Raw genomic sequence first — 20,301 nt, forward strand, 5'->3', positions numbered from 1 at the left:
CAGTTCTTAACCACTTTATAGCCAGTAAGAATTCCAAAGGTTATCTAACATGGCTATAATCTATGTGCTCTGGATATAATATGCCATACCACTCTTTTTCAGCTACCTGGTTTAAAATCAATTTAGTCATGTCCATCAATGCCTTCAAAATTCAGCTCCACATTCCATATCCTAATTCTAATTTATTCACCACTCTTGTAACAATTAACTTCTTGTTATAGCTATTCAGAATGTATAACAGTGTTTTTAAACTGTTTTTTGAAAATTGCTTAGTGATTTCATAGATTTTACCATTTCAAACAAATTTGGCTATTTAAGAAAAAATGGGCATTCTTTGCTGTTTATCTACATCTTCCAAAAAGGAGTTAAATAATAACAATTTGTTGAGAACCTATGAGTTATTTTAAAACTTAACAGACCCTCCAAGTCCCCTGTGCTCCGATTTAGAAGTGATAATCTTCTATCACATTATGCAATTTGTCAAAAGACCTATGGCTAGTCTTTACTATGCTACAAACTAGGTTTATGATCCTTGCAAGTCACACACCTCCAATTTTCAACCTCTTCATTACTAAAGAGAAGGAATTAAACTAGACAAAGTCTTGTTTTGCGAACAGTAAGCAGTGCATGTTCCACCAAAAAGAGCCATATGGCCAAATAAACTGGATTCAAGATGATCCCTCTTCTTGTTACTTTCATTTCAAAATATAACCTCATCTACATCCATTCTCTCATACTATTTTTAAAGTCTAACAACTCCAAGCACCTTTTGTTTTGTTTTTAAAGTAGGCTCCATGCCTAGTGTGGAGCCCAACTTGGGGCCTGAACTCTTGACTTTGAGATTAAGACTTAAGCTGAGATCAAGAGTCGGATGCTTAACCAACTGAGCCACCCAGGTGCCCCAACTCTAAGCACCTTTATGTGATGATCTGGTATAAGCTATTTATAGAAAATGGAAGCCCAGAAAATAAAGAGGCACTATTATAAAGCTCTCACCATTATACACTCACAGTTGCCTCCTCCAAGAGGCCTAAACTCCACACAACCTTTTTAGCATCATTAACCTATTCCATTCCAAGGGCTATGTCACTGGTTACTAGTTGTCTCCCAATATCCTCTCCCTCCTTTTACTACAAAAACAGAATGCTGATTTCTATCTAGTTACAAAATAACCTGAAATAATGAACATATCTCCTCTCCCTTGCAGCTACATATGGCCATGTGTGTGTGTATTGGAGGGAGTGAGGAAAAGATGTATCATAGTGTGGTTTGTGTGGTTTGCCCCTCTCTCCTAATCCCCTGCCACATTGCTATCTAGAATGGAGACATGATACCTAGGATTAGAATATATAGGTCTTAGAATGAGATGGAAACTGTGTTGATGGCAGACAGACCAAAAAAACCCTGGCTTTCCAGTATGTGGAGCCATTAAAAGCAACCTTGGCCTGTCTGCCTGGATTATCTACCTATATGGTAGATGGAAGGTAGAAACTTCCATCTTCTTTAGACCACTACTATTGTGGGATATCTACCATTCATCGCAGAACTAGATCCTAATTGCAATAGGTTAGATCATTTCTACAAACCTAGAGGCGAGTCTCTCAATTTGAAAGTACTTCTACACTCACTCCCCTTCACCTACCAGTCCACATCTTTTCTACTATTCAGGCTAGTTACCATGAATGATTATAGTGGAAAGTACCCTAAGACTAAGATTAAAGAGAAATGGGTTCTGGTTATGCAAGTAGATAGCAAGTTCCTTAGCCTGTATCAGAAACCCATTTTCCCTAGTACTCAAGTTGCTTTCCCATTCTCTGTGGTTCCTCATGGTAAGCAGAATTCTAAGATGACCCCAAGTAACCCTCACCTTTGAATGATCTCAAGTTTAAGTGGATCCTGTAAATATGATACCCATTCCTATGATTATGTCATATGGCAAAAAGGACTATGCAGGTGTAATTAAGGTGCCAAGTGAGTTGATCTTTAAAACAGGTGCATTACTTAGGGGGGCCTGACCTAATCATTTAAGCTCTTTAAATCTAGGCCTGGAAGTCAGATTTAGAGAAGGTCAGATTCGAATTAGGAGAATTCCTTATACCTCTGCTGGCTTAAAATGCAGGGAGGCTTCTAGTAGCTGAAAACAATGAGGCTGACAGCCAGCAAAAAATGAGGACCTTAGTCCTACAATCAAAAGGAACTGAATTCTGTCAGCAGTAAGAATGAAGTTAGAAGCAGATTTTCCACAAAGCTTCTAGGTAAGAACACAATCTGGCCAACACCCTGATTTCACCTTTGTGATACTCTGAGCAGCAAACCTTGCCACACCGTGCTACACTGCATCATACAAAACTGCGGCTAACAACTGTGTGTTGTCTTAAGTATTAAGTTTGTGGTAATTTCTTATGCAGCAATAAAAAAACTAATACTTTCCTTAAAAATTACAAAACTTTTTAAACACCAGTTCTAAAACTAATTTTTAAAATATAATTACTTGTACATGTTGTTTCTGTGATAGGAGATACAACTGCATTCACAGTGATTAGAACTAACTGCCACCTAACTTATCTGACCACGAATTTGTTTTAATAAAATGTTTTAACTTTTCCTGTCTTCACTGGAGAAAACCAGAACAACATATTTCAAATAAAGTATAGGATATAGATGTTTACAACATTAAAGGAGACAGGATGTATCAAAGTATAACTGTGCCTTGACTTTAGTATAAATAATCCTTGGATGTTGTCAAAGAAGTAATCCATAAAACATATCCATTAACCATTATAGATATGGGTATACTGAGAGCTCAGTCATGAGAAGATACTAAAAACAACATAAAAATAGAGCACAGGATAAGACTCATCCTGAATCTCCAGGCTGGTAGTCTTAATACAATACATATATAGGGCTGACCTCAAAACACAAGGCTTTAAATATGGCACTTTATTTCTCTTCAGGAAATAAGTATTTGCTTTTGATTTAAACCGAAGTTTATAATTTGTACAAAATTAATTCTGGAACTGTTCTATTATTTTAAAAGTTAGAAAATGCATCCCTCCATTCTTAAGGAAAATATTAAAAATCTGATTATATTTTCATTTATAAAAAATTATTTTAATAGCAAACATGCCTGCATAAAAAAGATAAAACTGTTCTAGTAAAAGTAAATATAGGATAGTTGAGGTGACAGCCCCAAAACATAACCTTCCTTTCCTACAATGGTCTGTCACTTCAAATCACTATTTTCCATTAAGAACAGCTGTGGATTCCAGAAGATCAATCTGCAGAAATGGCAAATCTTATTAAAGCCCATTATTTCTCATTTTCCCTCATCTAAGAGGAGTTGCCTGAGAAGTTATCTCCCCACTCATTTCTTCATTTCAGGACAATCATAAAAAAGCAAAATTACTCACTTCAGTTTGTATAACTCTAATCAGGCAAAATAAATGCTGCTGTGTTTTAGCTATGACACCAAACTGACGACAGCGCTCCAAAAAAGTGTCTAAAGAAGGGTCAATTCTTCTTTGCAGTTTACTCCAAAACAGAGTCAATTCCCTATAAAAAGAAAGATTAAGGTAAAACATTTAAAGTAACTGGTATTTGCTGTCCACCTCCCCACCCCATTTTGGTGTTTTGTTTATTTGTAAAAATAAGTTAATAGCAATCAAAAACTAAGGGGGGGGGGGAGGAAGCTATCTATATTCCCTATTGCGTCCTCTCAAACTGGTAAAATTGCTGAGAATCCTCCCTGAAAATTCCACCACTTCTTTCTTCTTTGTGGTAGGAAAAAGTAAAAACAACAAAGACTACTCCTTTTATGTTGACATTTTTTTTTTTTTTAAAGTGGGCTCCACACTAGGCTAGGCGTGGAGCCCAACAAGGGGCCCAAACTTACAATCCCGAGGTCAAGACCTGAGCTGAGACCAAGAGTCAGATACTCAACCAACTGAGCCACCCAAGCGCCCCTTTACGTTGACATTTTAAAACACGCAGATCCCACTGTGTTCCAAAAGATTTTACCCCTTACATTGGTAATTATATTGACTGAATTAAACCTTATCCTAATGGGCAGGGATCATCAAATATCCCTACACTGCTAACAAAATATACACAACTAATAAATATCCTAACAGTATACTTCTTCACACTAATCTCCTGCCCCTTTCCAGCTCTAAAATGTTATGATGCTACTTAGGCATGTACTTGGGGATGTTTAAATATTACTAATACAATTAGTAAAACTGCATTCTTGGAATTGGCTAAAATACAAGAATCCTACAAATATTCATTATGGAAACAAAAGGTTGGAAAGATTAAGTTAATTAAAAGCACTGAATGGGTTAAGAGAATACTCTTAAGGAAAAGCATCAGAAACTCAAAAATGCCTGTGATAAAAATGCTAATATGAGGGGCACCTGGGTGGCTCAGTGGGTTGAGCCTCTGCCTTCGGCTCGGGTCATGGTCCCAGGGTCCTGGGATCGAGCCCCACATCGGGCTCTCGGCTCAGCGGGGAGCCTGCTTCTCCCTTCCTATCTGCCTGCCTCTCTGCCTACTTGTGATTTCTCTCTCTGTCAAATAAAAAAATAAATAATCTTTAAAAAAATGCTAATATGAATATGAAATATGAATGCAAGGTAAGTTACTTAGTAAAACCAAAGAAAGAATGTTATCACGTTAAAAAAAGGGACTTTTTTGGTGTACACTCTAATATCTACTGGGTAACATTTGTTAAATAATTTTCATTTAAAAAGTATTATTTTCACAAGCCAGTTTTAGAACACTAATATCTTACTGCTGTTAAAACACTATTCTAGGAAGCTGGGCACAAATACAAAGCTTAACAAATGAACATAACTCTTTTTATAACAGAAAATAAACATATTTAACAGAACTTATAAAGAGGTAACTTGGATTCTCATATGATGAAATTCTCACAAACATATAAAACTTGCCTCAAAGACTGAAATGGATATACACCTTAAAAGATGCATGATGAAAGCTTTTAATATTTCATAGTGACAAATTTGAGTTGAAATAAATAAAATTAACTTGAAATGCCTTTAAATATTTGTCTTTGGTGACTACTGTTGCTTTCCTAACCAGGAAAGTAAAAAGTGAGACAGGTCTCCTTTGAAAATAGCTACTGGCCAGGCAAGTAATTGGGATGACTGTTCACTTTTAAACTCACAAGATTGCTTCTTTTAGATATTAAGTACCTGAGTAATAAAAAGTTTTGAGAATAGTGCAAAATTCAGAACAACAAAGGAAACACCGAATTATACATGCTCAGGGATAAAAAGGAGTTCAATCAAAATATATGTATAAAATAAATCCTATCTGAGAAGAACAAAATTACCAAAATAGTAAAACCTAATTATGAAGAGAAAAAAATAAGGAATACCTAGGATCTAAAATTCATCAACCAGCTACAAGTTTAAAGTTAGGCAAACCTGATAAACTGGTAAGTAAAGCTGAGAATTAAAGTCTCTCAAATAATTTTTCTTTTCTTTTTTTTAAAAGATTTTATTTATTTATTTGACAGAGATCACAAGCAGGCAGAGAGGCAGGCAGAGAGAGAAAGGAAGCAGGCCCGATGCGGGGCTCGATCCCAGGACTCTGGGATCATGACCTGAGCCAAAGGCAGAGGCTTTAACCCACTGAGCCACCCAGGCACCCTTCAAATAATTTTTCTTAAGATTTATTTATTTTAGGGGGGAGAAGCAGAGGAAGAGGGAGAGAAAGAATCTCAAGTAGACTCCCTGCTGAGCAAAGAGCCCACCATGGGGCTTGATCCCATGACCAAAAATGACTTGTGAGCCAAAATCAAAAGTTGGATGCTTAACCAACTGAGCCACTCAAGTGTCTGCCTTCAGCTCAGGTCACGATCTCAAGGTCCTGGGACTGAACCCAGCATCAGGCTCCCTGCTCAGCAGGGGCCTTCTCTCTCTGCATCCCACCCCAGCCCCACTTGTGTGTGCTCTTTCTCCAACTCCAATAAATAAAAAGTAAATATATTTTTTAATAAAATAAATCAGAATGTCTAGGGCTTGATTTATTCCAAATTAAATATTTTTAAAAATTATTTTTATTAACATATAATGTATTATTTGCCCCAGGGGTACAGGTCTGTGAATTATCAGGCTTAAACATTTCACAGCACTCACAATAGCACATACCCTCCCCAATGTTCATAACCCAACCACCTCCCTCCCACCCCCAGCAACCCTCAGTTTTTTTTGAGATTGAGTCTCTTACAGTTTGTCTCTCCCAATCCCATCTTGTTTCATTTTTTCCTTCCCTACCCCCACAACCCCCTGCCCTGCCTTTCAAATTCTTATCAGAGAGATCATATGATAATTGTCTTTCTCTGACTGACTTATTTCACTTAGCATAATAACCTCTAGTTCCATCCACATCATTGCAAATACAACCACTTCTTTATCCATTCTTTCATTGATGGACATCTAGGCTCTTTCCATAGTTTGGCTATTGTGGACATTGCTGCTCTAAACATTTGGGTGCATGTGCCCCTTCAGATCACTTCAATTGTAACCTCGTGATAAATACGGAGTAGTGCAATTGCTGGGTCGTAGAGTAGCTCTATTTTCAACTTTTTGAGGAAACTCTATACTGTTTTCCAGAGTGGCTGCACCAGCTTGCATTCTCGCCAACAGTGTAGGAGGGTTCCCCTTTCTCCGCATCCTCGCCAACATCTGTCATTTCCTCCTGACTTGTTAATTTTAGCCATTCTGACTGGTGTGAGGTGGTATCTCATTGTGGTTTTGATTAAATATTTCAAGCTATAGTTATCTTAAATCCAAATAACCATGACCAAAAAAGGTCATTTTTATCATGTATTTTGTTTTTATACATATTTACACAATTACAATTCAATAATTTAGAACTGCTATTACCCACCCAAACATATAAACTTGCCTGAATGAAACCAAAACAAACAGTATATTATTCCTAAAAATGCTACAATGCCATCCATTCAAATCTGCACAATGGAAAACTGAAACCACCAATAAATAGTAACTCAGCCTGCTGGATCGTATATACAGCACTAGGAAGGACAAACACTTCTTCAATTACCACACTCACATGATTTTTAAAAATGGACAGTTGTTAAAGAATACACTGAAAATGATTCCACTATATGGATGCTTCTAGTGTTCAGATAATTTATTAACCCAATGCCTCAGATTAGGCCCCTGCCTACGATAAGTCAATAAATTATATACAAATTCATAAAAACTGGAAAGGAAATTTAGTTCTATTAATAGTGGGAAACATATTTTGGCAGAGATCTAGCCACCAAGCAAGAGCTTTAAGTTATACTGTGTTATGGCACAGCAGGAAGCCCGTGGAGTCCAGCTAATATGTCACACTGATACCCAGAATTTAGGCATTTGAGGAATAAGGCAAAGAAAACTTTGTGGAATTAAGGAGTGACCACCCCTAAAGGCGGCTCCTGCAAAAACAGTAGCTGATTCTCATAACCACTTTTTTTTACTTTTTATTTCCAACAAAATTGGGTTAAATAAAACATATATGGACATCTGGTCTTTGATAGGCACTGAGGGCAACATACATATCGACCCTGGTATATCACAGTCTAGGCTGGGAGAGAACAGGCATGAAATTACATCTGAAAAACACAAATGTACAACATACAAGATTTAAACTCAGTTCTAAGAAAGCAAAGGTCATGGCACTTGGGTGGCTCAGTCAGTTAAGAGTCTGCCTTCAGCTAGGGTCATGATCCCAGGGTCCTGGGATCAAGCCCTGCATCACTGGGCTCTCTGCTCAGCGGGGAGCCCGCTCCTCCCACTCCCTCTGTCTCCACCACTCTGCCTACTTGTGACCCCTCTCTTTCTCCCTCTGTGTCAAATGAATAAATAAAAAATTTAAAAAAAAAAAAAAAAGGCAAGCAAGCAAAGGTCAACCTATCAAATACTTGCTGCAAGCTTTGTGTGGAGGTTTAAGGTTCACCTGTATGAACTTTATTTTAAAAGCAGCAGTAGTAAAAATAAAATAAGATAAAAACAGAGAGGGAGGCAAACTACAAGAGACTCTTAACTACAGGGAACAAACTGAGGGTTGCTGGGGGTGGGTGTGGGTAATGATGGGCTTATTAAGGAAGGCACTTGATATATAAGCAAGCACTGGGTGTTATATGCAACTGATGAATCACTAAATTCCAACCCTGAAACTAGTAATATACTATATGTTAACTAACTTGAATTTAAATAAAATAAAAAAGTGGCAATAGTAATTACACATCTTTATGCATACTGTCCCATTCAAAAATGGTTATCTTTATTATTTTCGTGGCTGCTCTAATACTACCACTGCAAAGAGCTATAAGAAACTCATTCCCCCAACACACCTTTGATTTTTGCAGAGAGCCAAAACTCATTTGGGGCCAGGGTTAATGAATAAGCTAAGCAATATACCTTTTGAAATCAATAATGTGGTGACTGCTATAAAGTAATATATTTTATTGTGGTTTATAAATACCTCTGAAGGAAATTTCTCTCTCTTTTAAAATATTTTATTTACTTGAGAGAGAGAGAGAGAGATCGCGCGCGCATGAGCGCGCATGCGTACGCCAGCACAATCAGGGGGAGGTGCAGAAGGAGAGGGAGAAGCAGGCTTACTGCTGAGCAGGGAGCCCAAAATGGGATCCTGGGATCATGACCTGAGCTGAAAGCAGCCAGGCAGGCAGAGAGACATACATACATACAATTATTTATTTATAGATTTTACTTATCTGAGAGTGAGTGAGAAAGAGAGCACAAGTGAGGGAAGGGGTTGAGGGAGAGGAAGAAGCAGGCTTCCCACTGAGCAAGGAGCCCAATGTGGGGCTCGATCCCAGGACCCTGAGATCAAGACCCGAGATGAAGGGAGATGCTTAACTGACTGAGCCACCCATGCGCCCCAGGACATGTTTTTAAAAATAAGTGACTGTTCAGAATGGCTAAAATTAACAAGTCAGGAAATGACAGATGCTGGCGAGGATGCAGAAAGGGGAACCCTCCTACACTGTTGGTGGGAATGCAAGCTGGTGCAACCACTCTGGAAAACAGCATGGAGGTTCCTCAAAAAGTTGAAAATAGAGTTACCCTATGACCCAGCGATTGCACTACTGGGTATTTACCCTGAAGATACAAACGTAGTGATCCGAAGGGGTATGAGCACCCAAATGTTTATAGCAGCAACGTCCACAACAGCCAAACTATGGAAAGAACCTAGATGTCCATCCACAGATGAATGGATACAGAAGAGGTGGTATATATATACAATGGAATACTATGCAGCCATCAAAAGAAATGAAATCTTGCCATTTGCAACGACGTGGATGGAACTAGAGGGTATTATGCTTAGCGAAATAAGCCAATCGGAGAAAGACAACTATCATATGATCTCCCTGATATGAGGAAGTGGAGACGCAACATGGGGGGTTGTGGGGGTAGGGAAGGAAAAAATGAAACAAGATGGGATCGGGAGGGAGACAAACCATAAGAAACTCTTAATCTCACAAAACAAACTGAGGGTTGCTGGGGGGAGGGTGGTGGGGTTATGGACATTTGGGAGGGTATGTGCTATGGTGAGTGCTGTGAAGTGTGTAAACCTGGCGATTCAAAGACCTGTACCCCTGGGGCTAAAATACATTATATGTTTATAAAAAAAATTAATAAAAAAATAAAAATAAGTGACTGTTTTGGTCAGATTCCAGCTTTGTCACATTTTTACAAATACCTATTATAAAAAATACCATTTAATTTAAAGAAATTTTCTTTTTTAGACAAATAGTCCTAGTTCATATACCCACTATCTTCAATACAGGAAATTTCTAGCACAACAAAAGAATCTATCCTATCTCAACAGAATTCCTGAGTTTTGTTTTCTTTAGTAAAATTCACCGTTTTATGTTATAGCTATTCTAATTCCAATATCCCAAGAGCAAAACAAACACCTATGAAAACAACAAAAGGGTTAAAAAAAATGTTGCCAAATCTGAAAATTTTAGATCCTATTTCCCTTTGAATTGCTTGGAAGAAGCTTACTTTTAACAAAGTGTGAAGTGACTTAATATTTTCTTTCCTCTACTCATTACAGCTCCTCAGGAGGCCAATAAAAGGGAAATCCCTGTTAATCCCTTCCTGCTGCAGCGGAGCAGCATTAATCCTAGAGCAACTAACATCCTTGGAAGGGCTAATGTGGCTGAGTGAAGAAAGGAAAAAAAAAATGTTATGGGTCACTCCAAAAGGGAAACTCTATCAGGAATACTAAAAGAACTGTGTGACTACAGTTTTAAAATTACTTTGTAATCATGAAAAATCTCAAATAAAGAACCTAAGCTTACACCTAAAGGAGCTACAAAAAGAAGAGAGATCACAGCCAGTAGACAGAAGGAAATAAAAAAAAGATTATAGAAGAAATAAATGAAATAGAAACTAAAGAAAATAGAACAGATCAATGAAACCAGGAGCCGGTTCTTTAAAAAAAAAAAAAAAATCAACAAAATTGGCACACCTCTAGCTAGACTCATTTAAAAAAGAAAAAGGGGGGGGTACAAATAAATCAGAAATGAAAGAAATAACTGACACCACAGAAATATAAAGGATTACAAAAAAATATTATGAAAAATTACATGCCAATAAATTTGACAACCTAGAAGAAATGGATAAATTCCTAGAAACATATAATCTTCTAAACCCAAATCAGGAAGAAATAGAGAATGTGAACAGATCAACCAATAGCAGTGAAACTGAATCAGTAATCAAAAAACTCCTAACAAACGGAAGTCCAAGACCAGATGGCTTCATAGGTGAAATGCCAAACATCTAAAGAACAGTTAGTACCTAATTCTTCTCAAACTATCCTAAAAACAGAAGAGGATGGAAAGATTACAAATCCATTCTAAGAAGCAGGCCAGTGTTACCCCAACACCAACACCAGGCAAAGACACTACACAAAAAGAAAAATATAGGATGGCATCTCTAATGAACAAGGATGCAAGTATCTTCACCAAAATATCAGGAACCAAATCTAACAATACATAAAAAATTACTCACCATGATCAGGTGGTATTTAGTCCAGGGATGCAAGGTGATTCAATATTCACAATCAATCAACATGATATGTCACATTAGTAAGAAGGATAAAAACCATATAATCATCTCAACAGAGGCAGAAAAAGCATGCGACAAAGCAAAATGTCCATTCATGATAAACACTCTCAATGAAGTGGTTTTATTTAGCCAAGAACATACTTCAACATAATAAAGACCATATATGAAAAACCCACAGCAAACATCATACTCAATGGTGAAAAACAGAGGTTTTCCTCTAAGATCAGGAACATGACAAGGATTCATTATTACCATTTTTATTCAATACAATACTGAGAGTTCCAGCCGCAGCAATTAGACAACATAAGAAAATAAAAGGTATCCAAATCATTACAAATGACATGATACGATATACAGAAAACCCTAAAGACTCCACTAAAAAACTATTAGAACTGATAAATGAATTCAGTAAAGTCGCAGGATATAAAATTAATATATAAAAATCTGTTGCATTACTATACATTAATGAAATAGTGGAAAGAAAAATTAAGAAAACAATCCCATTTAACAATTACACCAAAAAGAACAAAATACATAGGAAAAAACTTAATCAAGGAAGTAAAAGACCTGTACTCTAAAAACTATAGAACACTAATCAAAGAAATTGAAGATGAAATAAACAAATGGAAAGATTCCATGGTTATGAGTTGGGAAAACCAATTATTATTAAAATGTCCACACTACCTGGGGCACCTTGGTGGCTCAGTTAGTTAAGCATGACTCTTATTTTGGCTCAGGTCATGATCTCAGGGTTCTGAGATTGAGTCCTGTGTCAGGCTCCATGCTGGGCGTGCAACCTGCTTGGGAATTCTCTCTCCCTCTCCCTCTGCCCTTCCCCAACCCCTCCCACTCTCTTAAAAAAAAAAGAGTCCATAGTACCCAAAGCAATTTACACATTCAGCGTAATCCCTATTAAAAAAATGATAGCATTTCTCACAGAACTAGAACAAATAATCCTAAAATTTGCATGGAACCACAAAAGAAGCCAAACAGTTAAAGCAGTCTTGAAAAAGAGGAGCAGAGCTAGAGGTATCACAATCTCAGATCATATTAGAAAGCTATAGGAATCAAAACTGTATGATATTGGCACAAAAATCAACACATTACTCAATGGAACAAAATAAAGAACCCAGAAATAAACCTACACTTTCATGGTCAATTAATCTATAACAAAGGAGGTAAGAATATATACACTAGGAAAAAAACAATCTCTTCAACAAATGATGTTGGGAAAACCAAATAGCTACATGCAAAGAATGCAACTGCACCACTTTCTTAGACCATACACAAAAATAAACTCAAAATGGATTAAAGACCTAAACGTGAGACCTGAAACCATAAAATTCCTAGAAGGAAACATAGGCAGTAATCAATCTCTTTGATATCAGCCACAGAAACATTTTTCTAGATAAATCTCCTTTGGCCAGGGAAACAAAAATAAAATTAAACTACTGAGACTATACCAAAATAAAAAGCTTTTGCACAGTAAAGGAAACCATCAACAAAATGAAAAGACAAGCTACTGAATGGGAGAAGATATTTAAAGAAATTATACAATGGAACACATACAAAAATAACCCAATTCAAAAATGGGCAGAGGGGATGCCTGGGTGGCTCAGTCAGTTAGGTGTCTGCCTTTGGCTCAGTTCATGATCCCAGAGTCCTGGGAATGAGTCCCTCATCAGAATCCTTGCTCAGTGGGGAGCCTGCTTCTCCCTCTGCCTGCTGCTCCCCCTGCTTGTGCTCTCTTGCTCTAGCTCGCTCTTTCTTTCTCTGTATCTCTGACAAACAAATAAATAAAATCCTTTAAAAAAAAATGGGCAGAGAATACAAAAAGACGTTTTTCCAAAGACACACAGATGACCAACAGACACTGAAAAGATATTCAACATCACTAATCTTCAGGGAAATGCAAATCAAAACCACAATGAGGGACGCCTGGGTGGCCCAGTCAAGCTGAGTGTCCGACTCTCAATTTCGGCTCAGGTCATGATATTGGGGTCACGAGCTGGAGCCCAGCACTGGCACCACTCTGGGCATGGAGTCTGCTTAAGATTCCCTCTCTCTCTTCTTCTGCCCCTCCCCTCGAGTATTTGCCTAAAAATTTTTAAAAAATAAAATAATAACAAACCCACAATGAGGTACCACCTCATACCTGCCAGAATGGCTAAAATAAAAAACACAAGAAATAACAAGTATTGGCTAGGATGTAGAGAACAAGGAAACTTCATGCATTGTTGGTAGGAATGTAGGCTGGTGCAACCACTCTGGAAAACAGTTTGGAGGTTCCTCAAAAAATTAAAAATAGAATTACCATATGATCCAGGAGTTCCACTACTACTCAAAAGACACAAAAACACTAATTCAAAAAGATATGTGCACCTCTATGTTTATTACAGCATTATTTACCATAGCCAAGATATGGAGGCAGCCCAAGTGTCTATCAACAGACAAATGTATAAGATGTGAGATATATATAAATATATGATATATATTTTATATAATGTGTATATATATATTATAATATCTATCTATCTATATATATATAACTCATCCATAAAAAAGAATGAGATTTTGCCATTTGTAACAGTATGGATGGATCTAGAGGGTACAATGCAAATCAGGCAGAGAATGACAAATACCATATGACTTAACTCATATGTGGAATTTAAGAAACAAAACAAATGAACAAAGAAAAAAAAGAGGCACATGAAAAAACACTCTTAAATACAGATGACAAACTGGTGGTTACCAGAGGAAAAGTAAGAATGGGGATAGCTGAAACAGATGAAGGGGATTAAGACTACACTTATTGTGATGAGCACTGAGTACTGTATAGGAATGCTGAATCATTATATTGTACATCTGAAACTTAAAAAAAAAAAAACAAAACCCTCCGTAACCTATAACACATCCCATATGTGATTTAATACATTTCTTTGCCCTGAAAACCTAGGTACCATTAGCAGATACTTTTTCATTATAGGCAAAGAAATTAACTGTAACAAGAAAAATTGGTGTTTGTTCCTTAAGAAATACATCTGTTTTAACAGGCTAAAATCTCTAATCTATAATGTATGAAAAACAAAACAAAACAAAACTCCTCTACTTAAATTAATAATCAAAACCCTCACTGCTACTTAATTCTTTTTATCTGTATCACCTCTTTTTTAGTTTCTTAACAAAATGCCCATAATGATTATTACAAAATATATTTAACTTCCTATTCCAGTATCTCCTTTCTCATAGGAAATACAACTCTGGCGTAGTGGACTCAGTGGTAGAAGATTACAATCTGAATTCTTGCCCTGTACCAAGAAAACAACCAAAGAAGAAAAGCAGTGAATTAGCAGTCAAAAATCCTGGATATGAATTTTAGCTCTGTCACTTTTGCCTTAAGACCCCAGGCAATCACAAGACTTCTTTGATTCCTCTGTCCTCCACTGCCTCATCTGCACAGTGATAATTATGAGGATTGGGTAAGATAATATATAGTATATAAATAATATTTCTATACAAAATAGTAAATAAAAAGAAATAATGCTAATAATAATAAAATTGTACAAATACACACAGAAGATCCAAAAGGAGATCAATGAAGGCTAAAGTAGATGAAGGCTTTACTGGGTTTTTCTATAATCAAAATGCTCATCTTCAACCTCAAGCCATCCTTAGGTTCTAAAATGCTCAAGGTTCATCCCATCAAGATCATGCAAATCCAACCCACTCTTTGAATTAAAGCTGATAATACCTCCTCCTTGACACCTTTCTTAAACATACAATGAGAATACCTTTCTCTAGTATCCTACAGCATTATCCATACTATTGATATGGTACTTATTCACAGTCTTACATTCTAGAGGTTTCCTGTGTACGAGGTCTGTCCTTTTGGTCTAAATAGATTCTATACAGCTAAAATGAAAGAACTGTGGGTTACACTTACTGTTTCTTTTTTAGCAACTATTTTGTAGGCAAACACATATAAACTGAATTAAAACTAAAAATTTAAGTGCGGTTCTGCTATTTAGTACCAAAGTTCCAAGATTACTATTCAAATGGATTTCCTTCTCTAGTGCAAGGTTGACCTAGAAACCTACATAATTAGCGGATTTCCAAATATGAGGGGGAAAATGACTATCAGAAAGTATAGTAAGTGTTAAGGAAAATGACCTAACACCAATTTGTTTCATGTTGCCATAACTTTATCTTCAAAGACAACATATCTTAACAGACAACCCTCTATAAGATGATCAAGAGGAGCTCAAACTTTTAACCTTCTCTTTACTTCTGGACTCTTCTGGAAAAGATTAAACCAGTAACATTTTTTAATTAAATGGTTTAGCTTCTAAGCAAGATTTAATTCACATGTTATCAGTTAGGCATTAGATGTGAAACACGCCTATGTTTTACATAAACTCTAAATGCCATACTCTGTGCTAAACAAACAGAATAAAAAGTAAATATGCTTACCAAGAACAGTATACACTTGCAGTTTGGAGCTGCTGGGTAAGGTACGTCGTACAAAGAACAAATGCTGTGTTATCCTGACCCTCAGATTCCAGATTACATATGATGTCTAGTATCTCCTTGCAGTCGACCTTTGCAATCTATCAAAAATGAGAAGATGGGAGTAGAAAAGAAAATGGTGACTTTCCTGTAAATTGTTACGCAATATGAAGCTTCTTTTAATATTTTCTATCTTTGATAATTGATGAGGCAATTAGAAGGATATAATTTTCTTCTATTAACTCATGGCTGAGTCTTCTGGAATATTTCATATTAGAAAATATTAAAGAGGGCGCCTAGGTGGCTCAGTGGTTTAAGCCTCTGCCTTCGGCTCAGGTCGTGATCTCAGGGTCCTGCATCGGGCTCTCTGCTCAGCAGGTAGCCTGCTTCCCTTCCTCTCTCTCTGCCTGCCTCTCTGCCTACTTGTGATCTCTGTCTATCAAATAAATAATAAATAAAATCTTAAAAAAAAAAAGAAAATATTACAGAGAAAAGAGCAGACTGCAGATAAAAACATTCTCGTACAGTTAAAAAAAAAATTATTCATGGGGTGCCTGACTGGCTCAGTCGATACAGCACCCAACTCTTGATCTCTGGTCTGTGAGTTTAAGCCCCACAATGGGTGTGGAGCTTACTTAAAAAAAAAACTTATTCATGGGGCACCTGGGTGGCTCAGTGGTTAAAACCTCTGGCTTGGGCTCAGGTCATGATCTCAGGGTCCTGGGATCGAGCATCGGGCTCCCTGCTTGGCAAGGAGCCTGCTTCCACCCCTGCTCTCTCTGCCTACTTGTGATCTTTGTCTGACAAATAAATAAATAAAAATCTTTAAAAAAAAATTATTCATGAACACTGCTACCATATAAATAAGTCAAATTAAACACAGTAACTTCAGATTATTTTCACCTGAAGTACCACTGTTATATATATATATAACATCTTATATGTTTTATATATATATGTTATATATACATATTTTTAAGATTTTATTCATCTATTTGACAGAGATACACAGTGAGAGAGGGAACACAAGCAGGGGGAGTGGGAGAGGGAGAAGCAGGCTCCCCGCAGAGCAGGGAGCCCAACACAGGGCTCGGTCACCTGAGTCAAAGGCAGATGCTCAACGACTCAGCTACCCAGGCACCCCTAAAAATAAAATCTTTTGGGTGCCTAGGTGGCTCAGTGGGTTAAGCCTCTGCCTTCGGCTCAGGTCATGGTCTCGGGGTCCTGGGATCGAGTCCCACATCGGGCTCTCTGCTCGGTGGGGAGCCTGCTTCCTCCTCTCTGCCTGCCTCTCTGCCTACTTGTGATCTCTCTCTGTCAAATAAATAAAAAGTAAATAAATAAAATAAAATCTTTTTTTTTTTTTAAAAAGAGGGGTTCCTGGGTGCTCATTCATTGAGCGTCTGCCTTCGACTCAGATCATGATCCCAGAGTCCTGGGATTGAGCCCCGCATCACTGGGCTCCCTGCTCAGCAGGGAGTCTGCTTCTCCCTCTCCCATCCCCCAGCTTGTGTTCCCTCTCTCTCGCTATCTCTGTCAAATGAATAAAATCTTAAAAAATATTTTTTTATCTTAAAATAATCTCCACACCTAATGCACGGCTCAAACTCACGATCCCAACTCCTACAACTGAGCCAGCCAGGTGCCCCTATTTCTGTTTCAATATCAAGTCACTCTAGTTACAGACAGAAAAATACAAGGCTATCCTTACTGCCAGTAAGGCTAAAGGAGGCTGGTTGAGAAACTGTTTTAAATTTAAATGCTGGTAACATATCACTTTCTCATGGAGTTAAGAAAAAAAAAAAAAAATCTTTGGTATAAGTGAATTTTCAAACAACTGAAACACTTAGAAATCTATCTTTTTCATCTATGGTATTTATAGAAATCTTAAAACCACCTCTGGGCAAATCAGAATTTTCTGGGGCTCTTTTTACATACTAATAAAACAGGAGAATAAGGCCTTTAAAGACCCTTTCTCAACTCTATTTTATCATTTCCCTATCTTAATAAAGAAGATGAAGGATAATTTCTTTGTCATTTGTCTATGTGCCAGTATTATAAATGTTAATTATACCAGACACCAAATGTACAAAACAATGTTAAATTTCAGGATAAATAAAGCATTATCAGAGCAAATGAGGTATTTAAGAGTTAGCTCATCTCTTCCAAAGTGCTATGCAGTTCCAATAGGTGGTTTTAAGTCTGTAATTTTAGTCAGACCCTCAGGTAGGCACAGAAAGGCTTCTTTCAAAGTTTAGCTCAAATGTCATTTTCTTTATTTTTTTTTTTAAGATTTTGTTTATTTATTTATCAGAGAGAGAGAGAGCAAGTGCACAGGCAGGCAGAGGGGCAGAGGGAGAAGCAGGCTCCCCGCTGAGCAAGGAGCCCGATGTGGGACTCGATCCCAGGACGCTGGGATCATGACCTGAGCTGAAGGCAGCCGCTTAACCAACTGAGCCACCCAGGCATCCCTCAAATGTCATTTCCTCATAGAATCATCTCACTTCTAAGACCATGGTAGAATCCCCACCAAAATCTCTATTCTTATCAATTAAGAAAACAAAAAACCAATTCCTCCAAAAGTCAACTATACTTCAATTAAAAAAAGGACAAAACCACATATAAAAACTCTACTCTCAATTCTTCCTTTGTAATACTTACCACAACTGCAACTCAATCATTAGATGAAGAACTTATTAGCATTTGTCTTCTCTGCTAAAATGTAAAGTTAATGAGATCAGGGGCTATGTATACCTTGCTCAAAACTCAGCACCTAATACTGTCTGAAACACGTAAAAGAGTAATAAGTACATGCTGATGAATGGAGTAGAGGAGTAAAATGTTCATGTTTACAAAGTGAACCCAAACAATTCTGTGCTTTTCTAATGTTTTCAAAGATAATGCAATGATACAATAAGCAGTATAGTATAGTGGTTAAAAGCAATTATTCTAAAACCAGATGGTGTATATTCTCTTCTCAGCTCTAGAGCTGCTGGCTGTGTGACCCTGGGTAAGTCAAAACTTCTCTGTAACTGTATGTATCAGTTTCCTCATCTGTAAAATGGAAATAACAGGACCTGCCTCATGGAGTTATAAGAATTTAATATGTTTTAGTAAAGCATGGTGACTACAGCTAATATTGTATTGCATATCTGAAAGCTGTTAGGAGAACAGACTATAAAAGTTCTTACCACAAGAAAAAAAAATTGATTGTATTTGGTGACAGACATCAACTAGAGTTATTTTTGTTACCATTTCACAACTTATACAGATATTGAATGTTATGTTGTACATCTGAAATAATACAATGTTAATATGTCAATTATACTTCAATAAAAATGTGGTATCTGTGCATACTAAAGTTACAGCTAAGTCTTAAAAAATATGTTCTAAAAGGAATTGGCTAATAGGGAGCATGTTAAAGAGCTGTCAAAAACTTTTTCATGAAACATGTAAGAAAAAGAAAAAAAGAAAGTCAACCTTAAGAATACTAGAAAGCATTTCATGAGTGAAGTAAGTCAAGCAGAGAGAGTCAATTATCATATGGTTTCACTTATTTGTGGAGCATAAGAAATAACACGGAGGACATGGGGAGATGGAGAGGAGAAGGGAGTTGAGGGAAATTGGAAGGGGAGATGAACCATGAAAGACTATGGACTCTGAAAAACAACCTGAGGGTTTTGAAGGGGCGGGGGGTGGGAGGTTCGGGGAGCCTGGTGGTGGGTATTATGGAGGGCACGTATTGCATGGAGCACTGGGTGTGGTGCATAAACAATGAATTTTGTTACACTGAAAAGAAATTAAATAAAAAAAAAAAAGAATACTAGAAAGCATTTCAAAAGATCACGCACAGATGCAAGATCACACTTGATACAAATTTATATCTAAGGTGTACTGGGAGGTAAGATTAAGTTGTTAAAGCCTAAAACACAAAGTTAAATTCAGTTTTCAGGTAAGGAAAAAAGAAAAAAAAAAACCCTCATCTTACTTAGTGAAGATGGAATTCCACTGATGCCCTAAACAACCATAACCTCATTCACAGCTAAATGTATCAGAAGGGTCATCTAGAGACAAAAGGCCCACCACAGGGCGTTTTAAAACTAAAGTGACTGAATGAGAAAGTGTTCATGCCTGCCAGGCCCTCTTGAAAATAACCCGAAATAAAAAATTCACAACTGGAGACATGGACTTTGGGCATTTGTAAAATAATTCTCTTTCTACGGCAGTGTACATGAGATACCATATGTGGTTGTCATAAACATCTGGGTGAGGGGAGGTGTGCACTGGATTTCTCATTAAAAAGAAACTTCTAAGTTGGTAATACTTTCTCAAAAATGAGAATTCCACAGCAAATGAAAACAGCTGTTCCAGAGCAACCATCTACTGTCGAGGCCGTGTTCAAGCTCCTGTCCAAAACCAAGAACTCTAAAATTTGATTTTGCAATGTAACAGCAACATCTCTACACTGAGAAATAGCATGAAAAACTCTCTAAGTCAGACATATAAATTAGAATGGAATGAACATACAACTTGCATTTCTAGAACATTTTCATCCACTCCAAATAACCTGAATGAGATAATTTTATTATCTCATTTTATTAGCACGATAAATACGTAAAATCGGCAAGACAGGCAATATTATTTCTACTTCACAAAT

General features: G+C 37.0%; 1 protein-coding gene across 1 annotated transcript in view; it reads right to left on the reverse strand.

Moving 5' to 3' along the window:
* Positions 1–20,301, reverse strand: part of RLF (RLF zinc finger) — a 93,133-nt gene that overhangs the window by 6,745 nt on the left and 66,087 nt on the right. Inside the window, exons 6-7 of the mRNA XM_080803175.1 lie at positions 15,609–15,745; positions 3,411–3,552 (exon numbers count right to left, since the gene is read on the reverse strand). Coding sequence (XP_080659301.1) covers positions 3,411–3,552; positions 15,609–15,745 — 279 coding nt within the window. The remainder of the gene's footprint in view (positions 1–3,410; positions 3,553–15,608; positions 15,746–20,301) is intronic.

Source organism: Martes martes (genome assembly GCF_963455335.1).
Source record: "Martes martes genome assembly, chromosome: 4".
In the NCBI taxonomy this organism is placed as follows: domain Eukaryota; kingdom Metazoa; phylum Chordata; class Mammalia; order Carnivora; family Mustelidae; genus Martes; species Martes martes.